Source organism: Piliocolobus tephrosceles, chromosome 19 (genome assembly GCF_002776525.5).
Source record: "Piliocolobus tephrosceles isolate RC106 chromosome 19, ASM277652v3, whole genome shotgun sequence".
Lineage (NCBI taxonomy): Eukaryota > Metazoa > Chordata > Mammalia > Primates > Cercopithecidae > Piliocolobus > Piliocolobus tephrosceles.
This window is the reverse complement of record NC_045452.1, coordinates 41,898,831-41,921,908: the sequence shown is the minus strand read 5'-3', so window position 1 is coordinate 41,921,908 and position 23,078 is coordinate 41,898,831. Positions and strand designations below refer to the sequence as shown.

The 23,078-nt window shown below is 47.7% G+C and overlaps 1 protein-coding gene and 1 pseudogene across 3 annotated transcripts in view; one reads left to right on the top strand and one right to left on the bottom strand.

Moving 5' to 3' along the window:
- The first annotated feature begins 3,075 nt into the window (after positions 1-3,075).
- Positions 3,076-5,841, top strand: LOC111525850 (annotated as a pseudogene). Its single transcript, XR_002726218.2, has one exon. The product of XR_002726218.2 is annotated as a Down syndrome critical region protein 9-like (transcript).
- VPS26C (VPS26 endosomal protein sorting factor C) overlaps positions 4,904-23,078 on the bottom strand; it is a 44,651-nt gene continuing 26,476 nt past the window's right edge. Inside the window, exons 2-8 of one of the 2 annotated variants that reach the window (XM_023191459.3) lie at positions 21,356-21,499; positions 19,307-19,456; positions 14,118-14,198; positions 13,132-13,206; positions 9,565-9,715; positions 9,006-9,158; positions 4,904-7,117 (exon numbers count right to left, since the gene is read on the bottom strand). In XM_023191459.3, the coding sequence (XP_023047227.1) occupies positions 7,035-7,117; positions 9,006-9,158; positions 9,565-9,715; positions 13,132-13,206; positions 14,118-14,198; positions 19,307-19,456; positions 21,356-21,499 (837 nt within the window). In that variant the 3' untranslated portion in view covers positions 4,904-7,034. The remainder of the gene's footprint in view (positions 7,118-9,005; positions 9,159-9,564; positions 9,716-13,131; positions 13,207-14,117; positions 14,199-19,306; positions 19,457-21,355; positions 21,500-23,078) is intronic. The other variant, XM_023191466.2, reaches the window with a different exon arrangement.

Below are 23,078 nucleotides of genomic sequence, written 5' to 3'. Positions count from 1 at the left end.
AGGCTGGAGTGCAGTGGCACGATCTCGGCTCACTGCAAGCTCTGCCTCCCGGGTTCACACCATTCTCCTGCCTCAGCCTCCTGAGTAGCTGGGACTACAGGCGCCTGTCACCACGCCTGGCTAATTTTTTGTACTTTTAGTAGAGACAGGGTTTCACCATATTAGCCAGGATGATCTCCATCTCCTGACCTCGTGATCCACCCACCTTGGCCTCTCAAAGTGCTGGGATTACAGGCATGAGCCACTGCGCCCGGCCAATTGCGATTTTCTTTGTTGCTATGCATGTAATTGATTTTTGCAGTTTCCATGGATTAAAAAAGATGTATTTGCTACCAGATATAAAGGAAAACGGTGGTAAAAGTACACTCACTTCTTAAGTTTATCTTTTTTATGTATGGGATTTTGTTTTTTTTTGTTTTGAGACAGTGTCTCACTCTGTCATTCACGCTGAAGTGCTGTGGCACGATCTCAGCTCACTGCAACTCTGCCTCCTGGGTTCAAACAATTCTCATGCCTCAGCCTCCCAAGTACCTGGAATTACAAGTGTGTGCTACCATGGCCGGCTAATTTTTGTATGTTTTTTTAAGTAGACATGGGCTTTTGCCATGTTGGCCAGGCTGGTCTCAAACTCTTGGACTCAATTGATCCACCTGCCTCAGCCTCCCAAAGTGCTGAGATTACAGGTGTGAGCCACTGCGCCCAGCCATGCAGGGGATTTTGAATTTGACTTTGACTTGTGTTCTCTTAATACATTTTGGTGTCGAAAATTGTTTTAAAACAAACATGAATATTTAAGATTTTAGTTTTTTGCTCCTTTCTCTCACCTTTCTGCAGCTAAGCCTGGGTGCATCCTTTTTGGTGTATCATGTGGCAGTACATCTGGGCTCTTGGCCCAGCCTCCCCAGGTGGCCCCATCAGAGGCTATACATCTGTAGACAGAAAAGCTGGTCCTCTTCCTTTCACTTAAGACCCAGAGGTTGTGGTCTAGTTCTTGAAGGTCTAGTCCTTGACACAGGTGGGAGACAGTGACCCTTGAGAAAGGAAGTGACCACACCCTACTTTATGGGGCCTTTGCTGACCAAACCCTACCTCTCAGTAATGCTTTTCTTTTGAGTTGCTTTCTCCTTAAGTCTTCATGCTCAGCCTCCTACCACAGCTGGACATTTGTAAAGGGAACCAAAAACATCTTTTGGGGAAATGACCATTGATGCAGATGACAGTAAACCATAATCTTTTGGTATTATCCTGACCCTTGGTCCTGATCAAGCACTCCCCAGAATCAGACAAGATCTAACAGACATAGGTACAGATTCTGTCTTCGTGCTTTTCTAAGTACTTAACACCTCCACAGCATATGTCTTTTGTATGTTATACACAAGACTGTAAGGAGACTGGCTGGGGTTGGACGTGAAAAGCCCTACAAAGTCAATCCTGGCAACCTGGATGGGGGTCTATCCAAGGAATTCCCATCTTACCAGTGACATGCACAGTAAAGCACAGGGGATCCTCAGTCTGCCTTTCTGCATCTTTTGAGTGATATACTCTGATAATTTGACTGCATTTTGTGTGAGGATAGCTGGATCCGCTTTGATTCTACAAATTAGGTGCCCTTCTGTTTCTGAGTAATGTCACATTCTCTGACCACTGTAGCCACTTAAGATAGTCTCAAATATGAATAACTTTCAGTGGCCACAGTGGAGAAGATATTGACCCAGGAGGCTTATTCTCACCTTCACCTCTTCGACTCACATATATGATTTTTTTTCCTCCCTACCAAAGTGGCTAGTTTTGACAGCCTTTAGGTTGCAGAATTGTTTATATTCGAAAGAAGACTTTACCTTCACAGAGCATTTTTTTCCGGGCAACTGTTCTGCTTTGTAAGTTTTTAATATCTACTCTTATTTGGAGTCCCAAAATGAGTTAGCTTGGGTAGATCTCACAATGAAAACCAATTTCTTTGCATAAAACTTTATTCTATCTTTTTGAAAACCTGCTGGAAATGATTAATGGTGGCTTCAATAGTTATGGTTCACGAAGAACTGATCGCGTCCCCATCAATGAGGTCTTACCCATGGCAGAGCAGTGGCGATCTACTGTAATTCTTGTTGGTTGTAGTAAGTTGAGGGAATATCAGGCCAAGAATCAACAGAGCTACGTGGCTTAGGCAGGTGAGTTTTTCTGTGCCTCAGCCCGCTCAGCTGTCAGATGGGAATAATTAACACCCCTCAGAAGGTACTGTGAGGTCACTCACTAAAGGACATTTCAGTGCTTTGAACGGGTCTGGAACATACCCCGGTATTTTTACTGTACATAGAAGAAATCATCCTAGAATATAATTAGATCAGACTTTCTGGTCCTTTAATCATTCACCTCCTTTCTAAACTGGATCCAGCTGCAGATGACTGCGTTAGTCTCAGGACTTCATTTTCATTTGACTCAGCTGATCAAAACTGAGACCATTCTGACGCAGGAGAATAGGGTCTGGAGGCAGTAAACCCAAGGCCGATTCACGCCAACTTCCTAGAACTAAATCAAAAGGAAAACCCCAACTTTCTACATCCAAGTAACAAAAGGACCAGAGGCTACTCCCTTTGCAACCCCCCTTTTTCCACGTGGCAGATAAACTCTCAGTACCTCTGACTGGTCCCCTCCCACAGCCAATGAAGCTGTTCACAGGTCAAGACTTTATTTACATAAGAGTGTAACTTTGTAACTTCAACCTCTGAGTGGTTGCTTTCTGCAACTAATCAGATGCATAGGGTATAGCTTTATAACTTCGCTTCAGCCTCTGGTTGGTCTTCTCCTGCAACCAATCAGACTGATTATGGTCCACTACTTCATATACATAGGGTGTGCACCAAGTAACCAATGGGAAACCTCTACAGCGTATTTAAATCCCAGAAAACTCTGTAACCCGGCCCTTGAGCCTCATGGGCTGCTCCCACCCTGTGGGATGTACTTTCCTTTTCAATAAGTCTCTGCTTTTGTTGCTTCCTTCTTTCCTTGCTTTGTGTGTTTTGTCCAATTCTTTGTTCAAGAACGCCAGGGTGACAGTAACAATTCAAACCATGAAAAAGGTAACAGAGCCCTTGGGACGTCTCAACATGAGGTGACACAGCAAATGCATAGAAAAGCTTGTCAATGACACAGCAAAGTAAAACCCAAATGAAGCAAGGTGAAAGAATGGGCTGCACAGCAGGTAAAACTGCACCAAGTTACAGACTGCTCGCCTGGGATGGAACGGTGGGGAGGTGCGCAGGATGGACAAGCGCCTGGCAAAATGGATTTCTTTCCCCAGGCTGCTAATGCTACTAACACTTCCCTCCTCACAAGGTCGCTGTAATAAGGTAACATACAGCACTTAGAAGACGGCCTGACCCAGAGTAACACTAATGTTCACATGACTGGACTCTCAGACCAAAATCAATAGCTAGTATCTACTGACACTTCAGCAAGGCGAAACCAAGGGAATGGTGCTCCTTTGAGTAGAGCAACGCGCATCACATCACATCCTCCGTAGGGGGAGGCTCCGGCCTCACCGGAGCAGCACTTCCCGGAAGAGCCCAGGATATTCGGGGACCGCCACCCGACGGCAGTCCAGGCCCCCTGGCGCCCAGCCTGCCGCCCTGTTGCAGCTCTCATGCCAAGACGTGCGCCTAACGGCAGGGATTCCGGCGGTCATCATTTATTTTTGGCGCTAAGCTGCCGCCTCTCTTTTCTATCACCACCGAGTAACGCAGACCCCACCGTTTCCTTCCATTCTGAGTCAACCGCTCCAGCAGCTACAGGGGTGCTAGGTTGTGAGGCGGTTGCACCACCCGGCCCCAGGCTTTTGAAGCCACGCCCAGGCGCGGAGGATGGGCAGGATTTGCCAAGTGAACTCGCGCGCACGCAGGCTCCGTGCCGAGTCCCGGACGCCCGAGCGGGAATTCTCTTCCCCGTTACCAGCTCCAGGGTGGGGTCCCCCGGCTGGGGAGCCCAGACCCCGGCAGTCCAGCAGCCTATAGACGATCCACGTCCGCCCTGTAACTCACCGCGCTGGGGATACGCCTCCTCCCGCCACAGCAAGGGCGCCGTCCTCCCGCGTATGCTGCGCAGGCGCGCCCCGCCTTCCCGGTCACGTGCTACAGTGCTCGGGCACGTGATCACTCCTACAACCCAGGAGGCTGGGAAAATGCTGCCCTGTCCCTGAACAGGAAGCGGAAGCAGGAAGGAACTGAGAACACTGGCGTCTGCTGCCGTCCTGAAAAATCAGCGTTAGCATGTGGAAGCAACCTCAGCCCCCAGTTTTTTAAAAAGGTAATTCGGATTCAGACCCAGGAATTACGGTGAGGATAGAAATGGACTGGAAGGTTCCTTCCCCTGGCCCACCAAGACTCCAGAGCAGGTGAGCTCCTGATGTCTACTCTGCTTGGAGCCCTGGGCTTTCCGGACCTCCCTACTTTTCCTCCGAACTCACAGCACAGCTGAGCCAAAATGCATTCCTGCCAAAACGGGCATTTCCCAAAAGACAATACTGTTTTAGATTCATTGTTCACAGCCTCTTTCCCAAAAGAAAATACTGTTTTAGATTCATTGTTCACAGCCTCTTTCCTTCGTCTCCCCTTCCTTTCCTCATCTCTTGCTCTAATTGGAGAATTTGACAACTCTGAAACTCTGACCTTGGACAACCCCAACTCCAGCAAGCCCAGGCAAGAGTGGGCCAGGTGCAGCCCAAGGTAGCCAAACACGTGAGTTTTGTTTAGTTACAGACCATGGAGAGGTCAGACCAAGAAGTGGAAGGAAGTGACTGGCCTGAGGCCTTTGTTTGGGCCACTTAGGGTTGAATGAAATGATAAAGGTATAGCCACATTGTCTGGAAGCGCTTCAGGTAATAACTGTTCTCTAAGGAAAGCAGTCACCATATTTATATCCATAAAATCCGTTTATTAAAGAAGTTACATAGCAATATACATCCCAAACCTTTTCTCAGAATTGTCATTAGCTTTTTAAATTCATTAAATGTTTTCATCTCATTAAAAATGGTTTCTTCCTTTAAAATTTCCCAGAAAGCGTGACCTCTGTTTTTTGCTACTCAGTTTAAACACATCATCAGGGATAGATAATTAATAATGTCATGTGAGCATAAAAGGAGATTTATAAACCAGAAATGTATTTTCTGGGAACCAAGTTTCAAGTGACTCAGATAAGTTTTATTAATTTCACGGGTGAAGCCCTTGGATAAAGCAGTGCCTAAATCAGGCTTGTTTACCCTTGGCATCACGTGACCAAACACTGTTTCAGGATAGTGGAAGTACAGCTTGGGAGGCCTTTGGCCTGAGCCTGTTTTGCCCAAGCCCATCCAGAATGAAAAGTACAAAGGAAGGCTAGTGTGTATGCAAAGCAGCATGGCTTATTTTGAGGTCCTATAGTTGTGGGCCAACAAAACAGTGGCAGGATCTGAAGGAAGAAATGTATTGCAGCAGACCATATCCTTCAAACCACAAAGGGAGACTGAGGAAATGCTGGCTTCAGGCCAAAGAAACCCTGGCTCAAAACACAGTTTCCTCCAGTGGCTCAGAGGCAGACCAAGTTCATCAAGTCAAGGACCTTTTCCTGCTACCACCTTGGGGAGAGGGGCCTTCACCAGCCCGCCCTGCACATGGGTCTCTGCCGTTCAGAACCTACCCAGTAACAGTAGCAAACATCCATGTTTTCCCCTTATGTAACTTAGGAAACTGTTGAGCACAGTGGCTCACACCTGTCATCTCAGCACTTTGGGAGGCCAAGACAGGAGGAACACTTGAGTCTAGGAGTTCAAGACCAGCCTGGGCAACGTAGGGAGACCCATCTACAAAAAAATTTAAAAATTAGCTGAGTGTGGTGGCACTCACCTGTAGTCTCAGCTACTCGGGAGGCTGAGGGGAGGGATTGCTTGAGCCAGGGAGGTTGAGGCTGCAGTGAGCTGTGATCCCACCAGTGCGCTCAGCCTGGGCGACAGTTTGGAAGACTCTGTCTCTCCCTATATATGTGTATGTTCAGGGAAATGGCAGCGTGAGATTTTATGGCAGTTCTTGAGATTTCAGAAACACTTCAGCACCAGCCAAATCCCCCCATGAAAGCAAGGAACACTTTTCCAGTTGCCTAAACATTTTAAAGTTACAATGAAAAATGTTGTGAAAATAACTACAGAGGCTGGGTGTGTTGGCTCACGCCTGTAATCCCAGCACTTTGGGAGGCCAAGGCGGGTGGATCACGAGGTCAGGAGTTCAAGACGAGCCTGGTCAGGATGGTGAAACCCTGTCTCTACTAAAAATACAAAAATTAGCCGGGCACTGTGGCAGTCACCTGTAATCCCAGCGACGCAGGAGGCTGAGGCAGGAGAGTTGCTTGAACCTGGGAGGCGGAGGTTGCAGTGAGCCCAGATCACGCCACTGCACTCCAGCCTGGGTGAAAGAGTGAGACTGTCTCAAAAAACAAAAACAAAAACAAAAACCAAAAAAACCTACAGAATAGAGTAGGAGTGGAAAGAAGTCACGCATTTCCAGCGGCTAGCACTTTGCGCTCCGCCTTGGCGAGTATCTGCAAACTCCCTGACCATCGAGTGTGCCTCCAGCCATCCTGGATGCCTACTGGCCACAGACCCTTTGCTATGGGGAGTCCCTGGCTACATCCATTAGCAAGTTGGAGAGAGGTTTCATTTTGTCCCCATGATCCCACTCTCCAGCAAAGCTTACACTGCTGTCACAATTGTTTGCACCTAAAAAGGAACACAGAAGGCAAGAGCCACAGTCAAATGTTTTCTGTGAAATGGTGTTGCAAATAGCATTAAGAAATCTTGAGTTTCAAAGAAAAGGTCTGATTAGAGGTGCCTGTTGGAAGCAGAAGCCTCAGGAAATGAGGAAGGAAAGTTAATTTGAGGGTCTGTTTCATTTCTGATACAGAATAACCACAAAAACAAGTATATGCCGCTGGCTGTAGCTCCCCTTAGGATTTGGATAACCAGCTGGATTTCCAGATGGCCACTCCCGTTTTCTGTGCTTCCCTCCTCCGGGCTATATCCTGCAGAGCTTCAGCGGGAAGTTCTCCGTGATGAGGTGGTCCGGGTGAAGCAGCACCACGATGTTAACCTCAAATTCTGAGATAAGAAAAGACAGTGGGTTTATGCTGACGGTCACCGAGCAGCAGAACCACACGCCACCACCACTGCAGGCGCAGGAAGCTCTGACGGCGAAGGAGCACCCGCCGCGGGTGGGTTTCACTGCTGTCCCCTCAGCGCCACCCTGACCTTTCAGCCAAACCAGTGGAGATGACTATGCTGATGTCTGACTACCTCTGTCAACTTTCTCTAAGTGAATTTTTGTCCTCTCATCTTGGAACATGAGTGATCAGGCTTCACCAGCTACACTTTCCCTGTCCCTTTGCTTTCCTAAAAAGGATATTCTAGAACCCTTTCAATTTATTTGTATTCCTTTGCCTTATTTTTACATTTCCCACGGTTCTTAATGAAGTAGCAGACTGTGAACCAGCCCGTAGCTGTCTGGGCCCATGTCCCCAGTCCCCAGGTGAGAAACAGTCTTCAGACTGGATCCTATTCATCCATCACCTTTCAGCAAACAGGCTTCCTTCTCCACCGACTCTTCAGCTGCTATGGGTGAGCCTCGTTGATCATAACAAAAGGGGTGTGTGTGAAGAGGAAGCACGTGAAGACAAATAAGCGCCATGTCCTTCCCCAGTGTGACGAGGGGTGGCAAGGGCACCATGTGGGCAGAGGGCACCCTGTGCCGAGCCCCACACTGTGGCAGCTCAGCTGCAGAAGGGGCCTTGGAGTCAGTGCCCACCTGTGGCTGGGGTCGGTCTGCAGGACAACATCCTCGTGTGGGGGTGTCCACCTCTGCCCAAACAGCCACGAGAAGAGTTGGCCACCAGCAGTGCCCAGCCTGTCCCTCCTCACTTTATTGCCACTACATTAGAGCCCTTCAATGGGTTCCCCATCTTTTTTGGTGTGCCCCCCGGGAGGGTGGAGGGTGTGGCTGGAGTGGACAGAGAGGGATGCCCAGTAGGCATGAAAGGGAGCTGGCGGGGGCTTTCCTTTTCAGCAGGAAAACAGCTGCATCGGAGCCGCCATGCTTCCCAGGCCGAGTGAGTTCCAGTGTCGGGCCTGACCATGCATTTGCGGTCACTTGCACAGAGCTGGAGGGGAACACACAGAGGTGCTGCTCTTGATGCGGACGCAGTGCTCACTCCTGACCTCCCACCTAGAGGTCCCCGAGCCTTTCTGAATCACTGTCCCTTCCTACTGGGTCTCTCTGCTCCACTTCTTCATAGTGTCAGGTGATCTCCCAATTAACATGATTCTTATTAAGATGGATGTACCATTAAAATATTTATAGGAAGAGTTAAAAACATAGAACTGTTCATGATATAATGTTAAGGGGAAAAGGCAGAATATAAAAAGGTGTCTGTGACCTGATTCAGATCCCATGGTTAAAATACGAACACACAGGTTCCTGGAAACTCACTAGAGGCACCCTAGGCTGCAGGGCTCCAGGCCTTCCTGCTGCTGAGCGCTCACTCTGGGGTTCTCACCGGCCCCGGACCTTCATTCGGAGCCACCCTCAGCAGCCACACCACGTGGTGCCCACTCGTGTGAGTTTTCTTTGTGGAGCTCGGCGTCACCTGCCCTTGTCTACACTGATACGGGTCTGTGTGTTTCCCCATGTGACGGTGGAAGTTCCACAAGCACCAGGACCGCCTGTGGGTGTGTCCCCTGTGCGACACAGCAGCTCCTTACCGAGGTTTTGTTGAGCGGCCGAAGGGCAGCAGGCTCTGAGCTGTGTGGCCTGCAGCAGGCCCTGGCCCTGAGGGACCGAAGGGCAGCAGGCTCTGAGCTCTGTGACCCACGGCAGGGCCTGGCCCTGAGGGACTGAAGGGCGGCAGGCTCTCAGCTATGTGCCCACAGCAGGCCCTGGCACTGAGCGGCCCTTCCCATGAGCCCATGAGGGCTGGAGGCGAGTGCCACTTACCCACTTTGAAGTTGGTGGTCTCCAGCGTCGGGCAGGTGAACAGCCTGGGGAAGACCATGTAGATGGGGACAGAGAGGCCCCTGCACACGTCCCCGTCGGCGATCTGAATGTTCTGAATCTCCGTGGCATCACGGGCATAGCCTTCTGCACAACCTGGGGAAGGGAGGCCACATCACGCCGTCAGGGCCAGCAGAGGCTGCGGGTCCATACCTGCACTGGCACCACCCCCCAGTCTGCTCCAAGAATCCTCCAGGGTCCCCTCACTTTCCTCAGACACGCAGTTACTACCATGAACAGCCACGCTCTTACTTTTGCTTCCCCAACATCCCCTGTTTCTCGAGACAGGGTTGTGATCTGCTCAGTTGCCCAGGCTGGAGTGCAATGGTGCGATCTCAGCTCACTGCAGCCTCAGATGGTCTTCCCACCTCAGCCTCCCGACTAGCTGGGATTACAGGGGTGCACCACTGTGCCCGGCCCCCAGCATCCTCTTAACCACGGAACTCGAGGGTGGCAGTCGAAGGGAACAGGCAAGCACAGGGCCTGGTGGCGCAGCCCTCACCGCATGTCTCCACGCGCACCAGCTGCAGCTCCACGCTTCTGATGGCGGCTTCCGAGCTCTCCACCACCAGCTCTCCCGTCAGCGGCTGCGTGATGACACAGTTTGTTGAGTTGAGATGTCCTCGAAGGAGAAATTTGGGAAGCAAAGCTCTCTAAAACAAAACGAAAACAAATACCTCAGAATGCAGGAAGCGGGGGAAACTGCTCCATACTTTGGTGTAAATAAAACCTGGAAGCGAAGCTGGGTAGTGGTTACACAGTCCACCAGGACCGTCTCACAAAACGGGAAGAAAGGAGCAAAGTACTGAAGTCTTGGACATAACCAGGCTGGATTATTCAACAACTCTCTACATATGGCACCTGACTGACACTCCCTGTACAGAGAATGACTCAGAACCATCCTAATTGCCTAGACTCAGAGCTAGAAAGCTCCTTCTTACCAAGAAATAAGATACGAAAAAGTCTGAGGGAGTCGCCATGGTGTTCAAGACAACCTGACACACACACGGTTAAAAAAAAAAGTCCCGGCCAGGCACAGTGGCTCAAGCCTGTAATCCCAGTGCTTTGGGAGGCAAAGGCAGGAGGATCACTTAAAGCCAGGAGTTCAAGAACAGCCTGTGTAACACAACAAGACCCCATCTCTAAAAAATGTTTTAAAAATTAGCTGGGCAGGCTGGTGCACACCTGTAGTCTCAGTTACGTGGGAGACTGGCATACTACTGTCCAACAGAAACATAATGCAAGCTGCAAGTGGAAGCCACATGTATAATTTAGAATTTTCTAGTAGCCACATTAAAAAGGAAGGTAAAATTAACCAATATATCAAAAGTGTTATCACTTCCACATATAATCAATATCAAAAATATGAATGATGTTTTACATTCTTCTTTTCATCCTGAGTCTTTGAAATCTGGTATTTACATACCCATCTCATCTACGTGGTCCAGCCATGTCTACAGGGTCAGTGATGATGTGTGGCTGGTGGCCACCTGACCAGGCAGTGCAGCTCTGGACCTGAAAAGCCTGGGGCTCTGGACCTGGCAGTCCCCAAAGGTACAGACCTCTGAAAACGTCTGCATTCAAGATGGAGCTTTTATTTATGTATTTTTATTATAAACATCTTTAGAGACAGGGTCTTGCTCTGTTGCCCAGGCTGTAGTACATGGCTCACTGCAGCCTCACCTCCTGGGCTCAGGCAATCCTCTTGCCTAAGCCTCCCCAGTAGCTGGGACTATGATCGCATGCCACCACACCCAGCTAATTTTTACATTTTTCTTCTGTAAAGACAGGTTCTCACTATGTTGCCCACGCTGGTCTTGAACTCCTGACCATAAGTGAGGCTCCTGCTTTGGCCTCCCAGAGTGCTGGGATTACAGACATGAGCTACTGGGCCTGGCCAAGACAGAATTTTAAAAATAACTAAGAGAAGCTATTTGTGTAGAAAAACAAAAAGCAGTAGCAGTTCACATGAAAATGCTTTTAGGCGACTGATGAAAAAGGACGGCTTTCAACATCCAGCTCAAGATACTGACTAAACAATCATTGTCCCTCTCCACCCACTGACATGATATTAACACAGACAACATAAACCTATACTACTTTGAGTCTGAGCTCCAGCCTTCCTGCAGTTCCTGTAAAGCTACCTTGTATCCTTCCAATACATCTCTGTGCTACTTAAAAAGCAAAACAAAAAGCCACCAGTGGCATTTTGTGAATAAGAAATTTTATCTTATTTGCTTTATGTGTTATTTTCTTATTTTCCAACAATAAACACGAATGGTTCTGTCAAAAGAAAAGTTCTTTACGTTTATAAATAAACCTATACCTAGAAAAGCCACAAGGAACGCCCTGTGGGGACCACCCAGTGAAGCGCTGCTGTGGGACAGAAAGTGGACAGACAGTCTGGCTCCCAGGGGTTCGGGGCACCCGTCTTCCAGGTGGCAGGGGCCCGGTGAGAGCGGGTACGCTCAGGGGCGTGTGGTCAGCCCGCCATCAGGCGGGGGCCTGTGAAGGGCAGTAGGCGGGTATCACAGGTGAGCTCGCCAGGCCGGGGAAGCTGCCACAGGCTAGCACCACAGCTTCCCGCAAAGGGGATCTCCCACCTGGAAAAGCAGACTCAGGGCAAGGTAGGACAAGTGTCCCGTGTCATTCACGGCCACGATGCAGACAGCGAGCCTCTGGACTCAGGAGACAAGCTGCCCACAAACACCCCCGCCACGTGCCACACCCAGGGCAGAGCACCTCTGACGAGTGTGTGCTGAGGACCAGGAGAACAGGTTGTCACTGGGGCTAAGGACACAGCCTCTTCAGTAACACCACACACACCAGATCCTCTTTCATAAATGTAAACTGACAACCAAGGATCAATACACATTTAAGGAAAACAAAAGCAAGAAAAAGACACATGCACTCGACAAGCAGAACCAACCCCTGAGAAACAGAATCAATACAGGAAATGGAGATGAAAGGCCCCTGCATCCGTAATGGCAGCAGCAGCTATCCTGAAGAAGACACGGTGTCCAGAAATGAATCACATTACTGCCGAGGTCAGCGCTTCCACAGACAGGCTACAGAGGGGTGGGAGGCGGGAGTCTGAGTGGCCCACTGGGGTCGCGTGCCCTCAGAACCCGGAGAAGGGAGACGTGCAGAACAGACAGAGTGTGGCCTTTCCTCCCTCACCTGTCTGAAAGGCTCCCCACGACACACGTCCAGCCTCTGAGGGACAAGGCCGATGACCTCCCAGGGCCCAGGCCTCCCAGCTTATAGTTAACTTGATCCTAGTCACCGTGGTCCAGACAGCAGAATAAAGAATTAGAGGAAGGATGAAAAGTTCCATCCAGGAAGAACTACAGGACTCCACTGTCTAGGGGAAATGCATGGCAGTGGACGAGAGGGCAAGATCAGGGAGGCCGGGGCCAGGCAGAGTTTTGAACGGGCCCAAGTTCACCACGCAGCTCGAGTGACCAGCTGAGGCTCCACTAGGGGCTGCCACTGAGAGCCAGACAGCCCTAGTCCTGACGCAGGAGGTGGGAGGACTGGGCCAGCACTGCCCAGGCGTCTGTGTCCTCACTGTACCTGCCCCGGCCGTGAGGCGTCCACCACGGAGGCACTGCGGAATCTTTCAAAAGCAGGTGCTGCCCGGCCTCTGTCAGGTGGGAGTGCTAGGGGAAGAAACTGCAAACTAAACCTCTGTGGAGGATGACAAGAGGCCAGGGGGCCGGCGCAGGCTCTGGCTAACCATGAGAAATAAAGGGACATGGCTGTGTCACGGGCAGCGGGGGATCTTGGGGGCCTGTGATGCAGTACAACTGAAGGAAAACAGTGAAATGAATTGACATATACCCCTCCCTGAGAAACTCTTCAAAAAGCAGTCTTCTTTTAAGCTGCTTTTCTGAGCTTAAAAAAGGATATCAAATTGAAAATACTGAGTAATTTGGGTACAAATAATCAGGAATCTCTGCTGGCTGTGACGTGACTTCCAAATAAAGACCACCCCGGCAACAGCCAGTCCGTGGGGTCTGGCTGCTGGGAAGATGCCCACAGCATTCGTCTGCGCAGGCCGTCTTACCTCTTTGACGTTCTGTAGGGTTTCAGGTGTAATTGTGAAGTCCACGGGACTGGGAGTAAATTTCCCCTTCTGAGGCTAAAATGAGAGGTGAAACCGAAATCAGTAGGTGAAGGCCAAGAGTTCTGCAGGCCAAACAGCTTGTCCCCTTCCAAAATGAACCAACGGCAGCCTGGCGATGCAGGAAGCACGGGAGACTAAGAGGAGCATGCCTGGGTCCCGGACACAGTTCTGTCAAATTTCCCCATCTCGCTGAAACTCAGTTTCCCCATCTGTAAAATGAGGGGAGGGATGTCTTAATCTCCAACGTGCCTTTCAGATTTGGAATTTTAAAATCAGATCTAAGGAACAGAGCAGTGTTACTGGCAAGTACTTATTTGAAACCTCTCAGCACAGTGGCCCTCCAAAGGGCTCTTCACACCTCCCAGATGGTCCCACTTCACAGACAAGGAAAGTGGGGCAGAGAGCTCAGTGACCTGCTCAGCTCAGTGGTAGAGCTGGGAGGCTGAGCATCAGGTTGCTATTAGCCTCTGAGCTATAGAGCTGTCTACCTGAAGAATCATACCTATAAAATAATTATAAATGTTACCAAAACAGCAGTTAACAGTGATCACCTCCACGTTACATAATTTCACAATCTATCGATACAGCCGAGCTTCATGAGAGCCTGCCTGGCATCTTTTATCCAGGGGCTGGGATGCAAAGGGCCACTCTACCACCCAGAGAGCCGGGGGAGGAACGGTCCTGCCCCACGTGCTGATGTGGAGTCCCCCTGGCCCGCGGCCTCAGCTGGGGGACTCCGGGCCAAGCACAATGATGCACGCGTGATGCTCATGCCACTGACTGCCTCTGACCCAGGAGTCTCTTGTCTAGTGCCAGCACCCATGAAACAGTAAGAGGCTAAATTATTAGCTTGTAAATACGGTAAAATCTTAGACCCCCCGGGAGATTCCTATCATCAAGCACCAGAGTCCCCGAGTGAAGCTTACAGCGGAGTGAACGATAAATTCACAGGTCTTTGTCAAGTCCTTGGCCAACAGAGACCGCCTCATGTCGCAGCGCAGTGTGTACTAAAGGGAGAGTTGGAGGAAAAAGGTCATTTTAGTGGGATCTGCTTTCATCTCGGAATTATATTCAAAGAGACAAGTCAGTCAATGTATTTTAGAGAAACGTTGTACAATCAGTGTCTTCTAGAAAATTAACATACATAATACATAATAGGATAATGTTCAAAACAAAGGCATTTCTATTTTTAAAATGAACCACTTTAAGGTTATTGTTCAATCTGTTTGCACAGCTGTCCTGCAGTTGGACCCACTGGCAAACAGGTGCACGGTCCCACCCGTAGCAGGAGCAGGCTGGCGGGACAGAAAGGACAGGGCGCTGAGGAGCAAAGGCTGGACCAGATCCCATTGTCTGCCTTATTGTGCAAGCCCAGACAGATACACAACTAGTCTGAGCTTCGGCTTCCCTTCTGTAGAATGGGCTCTCAACACCCACCCGCAGCGAGACTCCAGTGAGATCATGTGTGACAAGCACTTAGCACAGGGCTGGCAGACAGCAACGCCTGGAACACAGCAGCTGCTTGTAAGTGGGATTAGAAAATTCATGCAGTAAGGACTGCAACCCTGGGATAGTATCCAGCATGTCACAACCCTTCCTTGCTGGGCACCCACTCTGAGTGCAGAGCACTGCCCTGGGCACCAGAGCCAAGCTCAAGGTCATACCTGGTCCTCAGGGAGCTTCTAGTTGACTGAATATGCAGTAACCCACACATCCATCAGCCAACTTCCACAGGGTCAACTCATCGCTAATCTTATTTACTGAAACATCTCTGAGTTCTCTCTCCACCTGCCAACACTCAGATGTAGCCTGCACCTCAAAGAAAAAGTGGGTTGGAAAAAAATGTAGCATCGCACTTGCACACTTGCTTTCTTAATGTGGCAGAGCCGCGTTCCATTTCTCTGCTGTCCCTAGGTTAGTTTTCTGAGCTGGTTGCTACCAAGGTGCCTACTGCAAGGTGGGCTCTATTCCCCCAAGGGGAGCCCCACTGCAGAGCTGGTATTGAGCAGGCTTTGAATGGGGACTGTTGCTTCAAATCCCTGTCCGTGAGCTGAGAAAATGTTTAAAAATGTAATTCTACAGCAAGATCACTGTTGTAATGCCAGTCTCAAAAAAAAAAAAAATCACATAATCCATGTTTAATAAAGTTCTGTGGTTTTAATCATCCAGGAAAAACTTTAGAATTATGCCAAAAATAATTTTCATAACTGGGACTCTATGCAAAACTGAATCTTCCAAGAAGCTATATTTGTATGAACAACCTGTCCACATGAAATAAGAAGTTACCATATATTTAAGGTACTACTGGGAGAGTAAAACATTGTTTAAAAGAATCATCCCTTGTCTGCAAGGATCTTTACACAGAATATATATACAACATATATATTATCTTTTTAAGATGGAGTCTCACTCTGTCGCCCAGGCTGAAGTGGGTGGAGTGATCTCGTTTCACTGCAACCTCCACCTCCCGAGTTCAAGCAATTCTCCTGTCTCAGCGTCCTGAGTAGCTGAGATTACAGGCACCCATCACCATGCCCAGCTAATTTTTGTATTTTAGTAGAGACGGGGTTTCACCATGTTGGTCAGGCTGGTCTTGAACTCCTGACCTCAGGTGATCCACATGCCTTGGCCTCCCAAAGTGCTGGGATTACAGGTGTGAGCCACCGCGCCTGGCCTAATTTTTGTATTTTTAGTAGAGACGGGGTTTCACCATGTTGGCCAAGCTGGTCTTGAACTCCTGACTTTAGGTGATCTGCCCACCTCGGCCTCCCAAACTGCTGGGATTACAAGCGTGAGCCACTGTGCCCAGCCCTGTCCACAGTTTTAAAGTAGACCCCTATAAAAGGAATTTTTAACTTTGACTAGGATCTCTATAAATTAGTGCTGAATATACAATTTCAGCAGACATATTTTATGTTTTAGTATAAACTCTTGCTAGCACAGTTACAAGAGTAGAATAAGCCTAATAAAACTTGCTTACAATTTAAATTATTGTAAAAAGAAGTAGTAGTTGCACAAAGGACAACTCCGGAAGACTGATGATTGTATGAAGTATCCAATAACAAAGACAAAAATGAACGCAACATGACTGAGAAGAATGTCAGTCATTTTTGATCTAAAAAATGACAAGCAAACCAAGCCTCTGGAAGTCAGGAATATAATACTTGCGTTTTATACATATACATATGTGTGTGTGTGTGTGTGTGTGTGTATGTGCATATATATATATATATTTCTTTTTCAATTGAAAATTTTTTTTCTTAAGAGATGAGGTATTGCTATGTTGCCCAGGCTGGACTTGAACTTCTGGGCTCAAGTGATTTTCTCACCTCAGTCTCCCAAGTGGCTGGGTTTACAGGTGCACGCCACTGCACCAAGCATGTCTATCTTTTAAATCCTTTATTCTGCTTTATGATTTTTACCATTTTACATTGTTACAACACAATTTAATTTATAAATGAAAACTTTCTTGGCATATAATTTAAGAAAGATGATATTAGGGTTTAGCAACAGAAGTTTCTATCCAAAGAAATGTGCCTATGCTAACCTTTAGAGTAAGCGCAGTACGCAGTGGGGGCCCAGGAGTGCTGGTCTGGACCCGCAGGCTGAGGCTGGCCCGTGTGACCACAGAAGCCGCTGCCCTTTCTGGGCAGCACCTGCTCTACTATAAAACTGTAAGAAAAAGACCTGCCAAATAATGGCATGAATGAATGAATGGATGAAGACAGATTTTAAAAAATCATAATCTTAGTTTTTCTTATTTTCTCAAAAGAAGCAAAGACAAATTCCGATATGAATCAAGAATTAATCAATACTTGAGAATTTTTACAAATTCTGATAGGTGTACAAACGTTAACTCTAATTACAGAGACGAACGTCCTTAGTTTTTGGAGATGCGCAATAAGGTATTTTGAGATGAAGTATCAAGAGTCTGAAACTAACTTTAAAATGATTTAGAAAAAAATACAGGTGAACAAAGATGGTAAAATACTATTAAGTGCTGAATGACGATAAGTGTGATAAGCCCATGGAAATCAGAGGTTAAGCTAAGAAATCTCTTCATTGTTAGAAATGTGTGAGATAGTTGGGGAGGTACTGAATTCCAAATTGTAGTACTCTGAGGTTAACCCTCAAATGGTAAAATCTGATGATGAAAAGACGAGGGTAGGGGCAATTATTCCCTTTACTAATGAACTGACCACCTGTTAACTCTCCTATATATTTTAAGTAGCCTCCAATTTACACACAGCTCTGCAGGAACACAAGCACACAAGTTTTTTGTTTTGTTTTGTTTTGTTTTGTAGAGACGAGATCTTGCTTTGTTGCCCAGGCTGGTCTTGAGCTCCTGAGTTCAAGCAGTCCTCCTGCCGTGGCCTCCCAAAGTGCTGGGATGACAAGCGTGAGCTCCTGTGCCTGGCCAGCCATGTTTTCTATGTGTATCTGAACATCTGTCTTGGCAACATGTGGAAAAGGATGGGGTCTCCAATTCGACTTTAAACAAATTCATCTGCTTTCGGTAAGTCTTGCTAAACGCAGGAGTTAACAAATATGGTCACTGAAAACGTGATCTTATTCCAGTTTCTAATGAACATATTCTTGTATTTTTAAATAAACCACATTAAAGAACTATCGTGCAGATAAAGCAAGTCGATACTGATTCTGGGTAGGTAACAAAAATAATTTTCAAAATGAAATGTTCAAGATATCTTCAGTATTGCCAAAAAGGCATTTTTCATTCAGTTTCTTTCATGGTGGAAACAGTCCCAACCTAGAGAGCTGATCAGAAGACTCCCGCCCACATGCCAGCAATTGGTATTTGTATGGCTACGTCAGCAGCTTCCTCTGAATCCGGGTACTACTCAGTCATCACTGTTGCTTCCTTGTCCAAAGCCTTTGGTGCTAACAATAAAGGACTAGGAACACTTTTTTTCTTCACGGAAAGATGTACATCACACTCCACGTGTTTCTTCTGAACAGATATCTTAGGCAATTCATAAAACTCATATACAGATGAATCTTTAAACATTCACAGGGGTTTGGGGGGCTTTTATTTTTTTAATTATTTTTTTATTTTTTTTTTGAGATGGAGTCTTGCTCTGTCGCCCAGGCTGGAGTGCAGTGGCCGGATCTCAGCTCACTGCAAGCTCTGCCTCCGGGGTTCACGCCATTCTCCTGCCTCAGCCTCCCGAGTAGCTGGGACTACAGGCGCCGCCACCTCGCCCGGCTAGTTTTTTGTATTTTTTAGTAGAGACGGGGTTTCACCGGGTTAGCCAGGATGGTCTCGATCTCCTGACCTTGTGATCTGCCCGTCTCGGCCTCCCAAAGTGCTGGGATTACAGGCTTGAGCCACTGCGCCCGGCCTTTATTTTAAAGGTTCTATTATTTTCAGCAGGAGAATGTATCTACTAAGGCCAAATTATTGACCAAAACTTAATAAATCAAAAAAATTCCTGACTTTCATCCCTGTTGCATTTAAGACTGAAGAGTTTTGTCTCAACCAGCAAGGGAAGTGCTGCGAGGCTGCTATCACAAAAGTATCTTTCTTTCTGCTGAATAAAGGAAAGGCTCTCTCACCCCGCGTGGACTCCACACTGCTCCTCAGACAACAATAGCAGACTGTGAAAGACGCCCTTAACCAGCAGAGGTAGACAGGAAGTCATGAACCCACTTCCTCTCCTTGACAAGGTTTGTTCAATCAAGAATATCAGCCTATGTCAAAGTAGTAGCCTTTGGGTGTTAAACAAAGAGACACTTATAAGTATAGAATGGACAAGTTAATGCTAGTGCCAGAAAGAAGTTGGGGCATATCTGTTACCAGACAATAAAAGCATCCCTTACAATGTCAGTGCGGCCTGAAAAGAACCCAAAAGAAACAGAGGAAAAAGAAGTTAGAGCACGAGTGCTTTGAGGCTCCCATCAAAAATAACGGCCATACATAAAATGTATTTATCAGAGAAAAATGAGAAATTAACGTAGAACACACATGAGCAGTCTCGGCAATAAACACAGTATTAAATTCTTGGGCCCATCTACTAATGTTGAGTGAAAGAAAGGCCACACCGTTTTTCAGAAGAAAACTTGTGATGTCAGGCGCGTGGGACTAGGAAGCTCTCACCTGAATGTTGACAAACACGCCATGATACGTCTCATACAGAACTTTGTTCCCCTTCGCGTGCAGAGGAAATTCAAACGGGATTTCTGTTTTGCCGCTGGGAAACTTCCCTGGCTTCACCATTTCTATGGTGCTGTTGATAATCTGGATAGGCTGTAAACAAAAATCAGTTCAGTCCATCAGCATGCCCTTGGAGATGTCCTTTCCAATTACGGTGTCTACTAATAATCTTCTGAAAGACACAGCACCCTGACCTGCTGGAGGCTACCATCCTGCTGTCTTGGGCAGCTCTGTGCTGGGTCTGGAGATGAACAGCGACTTGGCTCTGTTTTTTAAGACTCTGGCACAATAATGATTGATTTACAACATGAGACACACAGGTGCTTGACACACATGGGAACTGAACTGATACATCCCTCTCTCCTCCCCAAGTATCTCATTTAACTGTTTTAACAACCCCGATCTTCAGGATCAAGAAGCAGACCCAGCACAGTGAGGCTGCCTGGCTAACAGGGCTGACCTGTGAACCCGCGGCTCCCCCTCACCCAGCCCCGGGCTCTTCCGGGCAGCACTGCCTCTGCTCCTGACAGCCCACCAGCTTCCTCAGAGCCTTCCTGCTGCAGCCGCTTGGGGAGAGCAGGCCTTTCCTCCAGCCCTGAGGCCTGCACAGACCTCCTCAGCTGGGCCTCCAAGGAGGAGCAGGAGGGTACTAACATTTGGAACCTGCCTTCAAGGCAGGCATTCATGCTTTTTAAGCATTTATAGTTTAACATCAGTGGCTCTGAGAAGACCCATGACTTAGGAAGTGAATCTCTTAAGTACTGATGGATTAAAATAAAATTGTAGAAAACACAGGAAGCCCCTAAATCTGAACACTGTGAATGCACCTTTCTCTATCTTCACTCTTCTCCCCGCAAAATTTAAAGAGTTAACATGTCCTTCAGGAAAAGGAAACTATAAGAATAGAGAAAGAGTTTACATTCTGGAACACAAAACTCTACCCTAAATGACAAAAAGAACAGTTACTCTATTTTCATCTTACCGTAGTGTCCAATCAACAGTAGCATAGACACAGCTAATAAAACAACAGTTTTGATTTTGGAAGGCATGTAACGTAAGCCACAGGCACAGCTTCTCAGAAGAGCTGTGATTGTTTGTTTTTGTTTTTTTTTTTTGGAGATGGAGTTTCACTCCGATTGCCCCAGCTGGACTGCAATGGCGCCATCTCAGTTCACTGCAACGTCCGCCTCCTGGGTTCAAGTGATTCTCCTGCGTCAGCCTCCCAAGTAGCTGGGATTACAGGCACATGCCACCATGCCTGGCAAATTTTTTGTATTTTTAGTAGAAATGGTATTTCACCATATTAGCCAGGCTGGTCTTGAACTCCTGACTTCAGGTGATCTGTCTGCCTCGGCCTTCCAAAGTGCTGGGATTACAGGCATGAGCCACCATACCTGGCTGTGATCTTTTTAATGGCTGAAATTAATACATTTATGGTTCTCCTAATCCTATTTATCAAATGGGAATAAATATAAGCAGACTTTCAATAACAGGATATACTTAGAAGCAAAGTATCTCCATTTTCGCAGGTTGATAAGTAAATATCAGAAGTATAACTACCACCATCCCTTGCAAAATAACAACAGATAACAATAAAGGAACATAGCAAGTGAAGCCCACCATAAACATGTCCTTTTTAAAAGACATGGTGTGTTGCTCCATTGCTGAGGCTGGAGTACAGTGCTATGATCATAGCTCACTGCAGCCTTGAACTCCTGGGCTCAAGGGATCCTCCCCCCTCAGCCTCCTGAGTAGCTGGGACTACAGGCACGCACCACCACAGCCAGCTAATTTTTAAAGTTTTTAGAGAGATGGGGTCTTGCTATGTTGCCCAGACTACTCTCAAACTGGGCTCAAGCAATCCTCCCGCCTTGGCCTCCCAAATTACTGGGATTACAGACCTCAGCCACTGCACCTGGCCCTGAGCCACTGCGCCCAGCCCAACATTTCAATATTGAACTAAAAACTTGCAATCTAAGCATTCTTTCTTACCTTAACAGAATTATAAAAAGCTTCAAACACACCCACACTTTTGGCACTGAGCTGGAGGTTTACAGTTCCTTCCATGGTCAAAGACACTCCCTGGTGTTGGACTGAATCCTTACTCGATATGACCACCACGCCGGAGAGCACTTCCTGAGAGAGAAAAGATAGCCACCCATCAAATTAGCATGCTTCCTTCATTCACCTTGTTTATTAGCAAAAGTAAGTCTCCTTCACAATCAATTTGTCTAAAGATCCAGACGTTCACTGAGACACCTGGATACGAGGGTGGAGAAGGCCCAGGCCCTGGTAGGGGCCAGGTGCCCGCTGATAATGACATGGCAGCCTGGACACACCTGACGGGGAGCACCAGAGTGTGGGGATGAGAAATCTCGTCCTGTCACTGCCTTTCAGACATGTCTTCATTTCTGGTTGGGGAATCTCAACAGATGTCTGAGTTCAAGAGTGCAAAGAGAAGGCCCAGGGCAAATGGTAAGTTCCCGGTAATATCACGCATGGGCATGGATGACATCCCTTCAAAAGGAACACAAGAAAATAAAACCCTGTTCATTAGGCTCTTTCTCAGTAGCACTGACTAAAATGACAGCACATCTGTAAATGCATGAGTAACTGAACACAACGGTTAGCCTGGTATCCTTTCTGCCCAGTAATGCCTACTGTGGGTGAGATTGGAGGTTATTGGTGTCATCCATGAGGCAGCAGCATGCCACCTTCCGGAAGGACTGCTCTGTCCTTGTAGTTCCTGCTCACACCGGGAGGCATCAGTGCCTCGATTCCCTCGGTTCACACATCGTTGAGAGACTTCACAGCAGATCATCTGTGCGTTTATCTGAAGGTAATTACTGAGTAATAGATTACGGAGAGTAACTACATTCGCTATTGGAGAGCAGTTTCTTCCTGTCACCATAGAACTGGACAGTCTCAATTTGTTACAGGGGCTTGAGTGGAAGAGGAAGTTGAGATGATGAAACAGCATCAACCAGAATAGAAAGGCTGAATCCACAATCCACACAGAATAACACATCTCAGGCTGGGCGTGGTGGCTCACGCCTGCAGTCTTGGCACTTTCAGAGGCCAAGGTGGACAGGTTGCTTGAGCCCAGGAGTTTGAGACCAGCGCCTGGGTAACATAGCGAGACTCCATCTCTACAAATAATAAAAAAAATTAGCTGAGTGTAGTGGTACCCGCCTGTGGTCCCAGCTACTGGGGAGGCTGAGGTGGAAGAATTGCTTGAGCCCAGGGGGTTGAGCCTGCAGTGAGCTGTGACTATGCTACTGCATTCCAGCCTGGGTGACAGAGCAAGACCCTATCTCAAAAATCAACAGTAAAAATAAAAATTGGCCTGCAGATCAAACCATTAAAAAACATCTGTCCTACTGGTGTTTAAATCTGCTTATCTTTTTTTTTTTGAGATGGAGTCTTGCTCTGTTGCCCAGGCTGGAGTGCAGTGGTGCGATCTCAGCTCACTGCAAGCTCCGCCTCCTGGGTTTGCGCCACTTTCCTGCCTCAGCCTCCCGAGTAGCTTGGACTACAGGTGCCCGCCACCACGCCCGGCTAATTTTTTGTATTTTTAGTAGAGACGGGGTTTCACTGTGGTCTCGATCTCCTGACCTCATGATCCGCCCGCCTCAGCCTCCCAAAGTGCTGGGATTACAGGCGTGAACGACCGTACCTGGCCTAAATCTGCTTATCTTTTATTTCTTCTAGTTAT